This window comes from Notothenia coriiceps, unplaced genomic scaffold (assembly GCF_000735185.1).
Source record: "Notothenia coriiceps isolate Sejong01 unplaced genomic scaffold, NC01 NC01_scaffold00000548, whole genome shotgun sequence".
Taxonomy (NCBI): domain Eukaryota; kingdom Metazoa; phylum Chordata; class Actinopteri; order Perciformes; family Nototheniidae; genus Notothenia; species Notothenia coriiceps.
The window spans coordinates 1-3,836 of record NW_011333249.1 but is presented as its reverse complement, the minus strand read 5'-3'; the positions used below and the strand labels follow the sequence as shown (position 1 = coordinate 3,836).

At 40.5% G+C, this 3,836-nt stretch overlaps 1 protein-coding gene across 1 annotated transcript; it reads left to right on the top strand.

The window, feature by feature from the left end:
- The first annotated feature begins 589 nt into the window (after positions 1–589).
- LOC104955403 (potassium channel subfamily T member 1-like) lies at positions 590–2,120 on the top strand. The gene is made up of 4 exons (XM_010782732.1): positions 590–678; positions 850–1,030; positions 1,466–1,630; positions 1,978–2,120. Exons 1-4 carry the CDS (start codon positions 623–625, stop codon positions 2,116–2,118), a joined length of 543 nt encoding a protein of 180 aa, XP_010781034.1. The 5' UTR covers positions 590–622; the 3' UTR covers positions 2,119–2,120.
- The last annotated feature ends 1,716 nt before the right edge of the window (positions 2,121–3,836 follow it).

Sequence of the window (3,836 nt, the reverse complement as noted above, 5' to 3'; positions counted from 1 at the left end):
ACACATGTTGATGTAGAAGAGACATGGAGAAGAGGGGACACATGTTGATGTAGAAGAGACATGAAGAAGAGGGGACACATCTCTCTTCTACATCAACATGTGTCCCCTCTGTGTAGAGAGAGAGTCTCTTTACACAGAGGGGACACATGTTGATGTAGAGGAGACATGAACAAGTGGATTTTGCATAATAGGTGACCTTTAAAGCTTTTGCTTTTGCATTGGGACCATTGATACACGTTTAACATATTGCATCTTTAAAGATGAAACAAGTCGATTTACTGAGATGCAATGTGAAATTATCCAATATACTACAAAAAGTGTTTTAAAAGTATGTAATTTATGTAGCAGGAACATTTTTGTCAGCAAAAGTGAAATGTTACTCGACACAACAATATTAAACACCTAATAGAGTCATACAAATAATTTATATTAGATATATTATATGTATTATAATATCCACCACTAGTAGGGATTTAACTACTGGAAGAAATGATCCCTCCAGCGAGTCAATATCTTTCCTCAACACAAATAGAGGTGAGTTTTTAGCTCCCCATGTTGAAGTTCACTGTTGTTTTGTGGGCAGAATGACGTCCACAGAGCCATCCAGCGGACGAACTCGGCCATGTTCAACCAGGTTCTGATCCTGATCTGCACGCTGCTCTGCCTGGTGTTCACCGGGTGAGGAGGATTTGAGCTGTTTGTAAAATCTGTCTGTGTTTCTGTAGTGTGAATTAAACCTCTCAGATTCAGATGGATATGGATACCAACATTACTTTTACATGATTCAGTGTCCCTGTGGTGGTGCATTGTTTTCGGTTATTGAGTGTTTGTTCTCATTTTTCCACTCAGCACATGTGGGATCCAGCACCTGGAGCGGGCGGGGAAAAATCTGTCACTCTTCAACTCCTTCTACTTCTGCATCGTCACCTTCTCCACGGTGGGCTTCGGAGACGTCACCCCCCGCATCTGGCCTTCCCAGCTGCTGGTGGTCATCATGATCTGCGTGGCTCTGGTGGTGCTGCCTCTGCAGGTAGGGAGATATGGAAGAGGAACTACGACCCCTAAACGTTTTGTTTCTGTGCTCCACAGATCTGTATAAAGCTTCCTGAACACATGAGGCCTTCCTTTAAGTTTAAGTCGAGCCTACATTTTTTTTACTGCTGCTTTTCCAGAGGTCGTCTGATAAAAGCATTGTTATTATATATATCTTCATTTTTTATGAATTGTCTTGTTTTCTTTTTCATTTATTTTTTGTGTAAATGCTTTACGTAAAGCACATTGAAGTGCGTTTGAGTCTGAATATAGATAAAATAATCTTAACCATACATTCCAAAGACATATTAAATGATGTTTCTCAAAAACTAAAGCATTTTGGGGGGTTTGTTCCTCTATTAATACTCTTGGCTATCTGCTGAATGTTTATTTGTGTGTGTGAGCGTTACTCAGTGATCTGGCTGTGTGTCAGTTTGAGGAGCTGATGTATCTGTGGATGGAGAGACAGAAGTCCGGAGGGAACTACAGCCGGCACCGCGCGCAGACGGAGAAACACGTGGTGCTGTGTGTCAGCGCACTGAAGATAGACCTGCTGATGGACTTTCTTAATGAGTTCTACGCACACCCCAGACTGCAGGTACCAAACATCACACACTTATATACTGAAGTATACACATATTGGTGTGACGAGGCAGTGATGGACTGTAGCCCACTTCAGTTCCACTTCAAGGTGCCATTACTTTACTTTAGTATCTGCGTTTTCCGCAGCTTTATACTTTACCTCCACTAGATCACTGCTTCACTACTTTTAAAGAAATAAAAAGATCTGAGTATTTTGGCGACATCTTGAAAATTGTTTGTTTAAGGATTTTTAAAAGAAAAAACATGTGGTAACTAAGAGACATTGGTGTATTTGCAACTAAATGTTGTGACATTAACATCTTCCATAGTGGAATATACACGTGTTCTTGTGTATTCTTAAAGGACTACTACGTGGTGATCCTGTGCCCCAGTGAGATGGACCTGCAGGTGCGCAGAGTGCTGCAGATCCCTCTGTGGTCTCAGAGGGTCATCTACCTGCAGGGCTCTGTCCTCAAAGACCAGGACCTGCTCAGAGCCAAGTGAGTGACTCTTAAATCAAAGCAAAAATGCATTACTTTCCTAGAATCTAGATTTTTTTTGGTGTCAGTTTCAAAGTGTTGAAGTTATATGCCCTAGTGTAGTCTGCCTTCACTTAAACGTAATGGAACTGGATGGAATTCAGGTTGAGGGCTCAAAGCAACAACAAATTACAAATAAAACACCCAAACCTTTTAAAAGTGAATTCTCTTTGTCTTAAGTTTGTGTTTGTAAAGTTAAATGTGGCTGATGATAATCTTAGAGCTGCCAGCAGCTCATTTTATACAGTGAGTTTTAGTTTTAATAAATGGTATCACTACAGTTAAATGACTATTTGGGGAATGTTTAGATCCTATTCACTCCAGCTACTTTTCAAAAGTCTGGACAGCAAATAGGTCTCAAAACACCTTAAAGATCAGAGCTTCTGGGCTGAAGGTATCTGCAGAGTGAGGTGTGCATTGTGTGAAGGTAGTGCAGTATAACCTGCATCCACTCTCAGATCAATTCAGGGAATTAAATTAAATTAAAACTAATTACAGATAGAAGGACAAGAGTAAATGAGATACTTGTAAAACAATTTAAAGAATGAAAATAAACGGAAATGATACAACTACTGCGGGTAATAAAATGAATAATAAGAAGTAAAATGAATAAATAAATGAAATGGTACGTTTAAGTTATGTATTCCTTGCACATTTTACTTTACGGTTTAGTTTAATTCTTACATTTTAGTTAAACTAAAAGGACAACTTTTCTTCAGGAAGGTTTGTGAAATAAATGCAATCTCAGTTGTTAGAAAGAGAGGCCTGATTGATGATTAATGGTTTGGGAAACCTCATCAAGTAATTACAAATCGAAATAAAATCAGAAATAAAATATAGTTATGTAAGAGCTCTTAGTCTGGTAGCTGAAGTGATAATAATATGTTTATATGTTTACACTTATCTGTGTAATTATTATCATTTCAGTCAGACAACTCACGTGTTTCTTTAACATGTTTATAAGAAGCAGCATATAGTTAAGTTTGGCGACTAGGCTCGGGCATCATCACTCCATCGATAAACATAGCTCGATGAGTGATGATCGAATAACTAACCCCCGAGCATACAGGTGGAAGCTGGGGTGGAAGCTGGGGTGGTGGTGGGGCAGCAAGCAGTAGCGACGTGGAAGTAGCTGCAGCAATAGCAGCAGCAAGCAATGCATAGAGAGAGATCTGGCAGGTTAAATAGAGCGGCATATTAAGGAGACTCTGTTTGGTTGGTTGTAGAGTGGCAAGGGGCGTTATGTATGAATGCAGCATAAGTGCTCGAGTTGACTGCCTGAACTAGCTCGCAGGCTTCGCCCCATTTCAGTCAGACAACTCACGTGTTTCTTTAACATGTTTATTCGAAGCAGCATATAGTTAAGTTTGGCGACTAGGCTCGGGCATCATCACTCCATAGATATACATAGCACGATGAGTGATGATCGAAAAACTAACCCCCAATACTGCGTGGAGATTAGATACTATCCCCCAAAACTGCGTAGCCCGAGCCTGACGCTGGTGATGTAAATTTGATAAGTAGAGGGCCTGGCGAGCTGCCATGTGGCCATTCCTCCTAAGCACAGCGGCTTTAAGGGGAATATACTACTTAGTGAGACTGCTATGTGTAGGCCTGAGGAATAGCCCAGAGCCAATTCTTCCCCGAGCACAGCGGCTTTGAGAGGAATATACTACCTATATA

Excerpts from the sequence above, each read along its gene's own strand:
- LOC104955403 (XM_010782732.1), top strand. The coding sequence starts at position 623 with ATGTTCAACCAGGTTCTGATCCTGATCTGCACGCTGCTCTGCCTGGTG. Across the intron at positions 1,031-1,465 it reads TGGTGGTGCTGCCTCTGCAG|TTTGAGGAGCTGATGTATCT; the intron begins GTAGGGAGATAT and ends GCTGTGTGTCAG. Across the intron at positions 1,631-1,977 it reads ACGCACACCCCAGACTGCAG|GACTACTACGTGGTGATCCT; the intron begins GTACCAAACATC and ends GTATTCTTAAAG.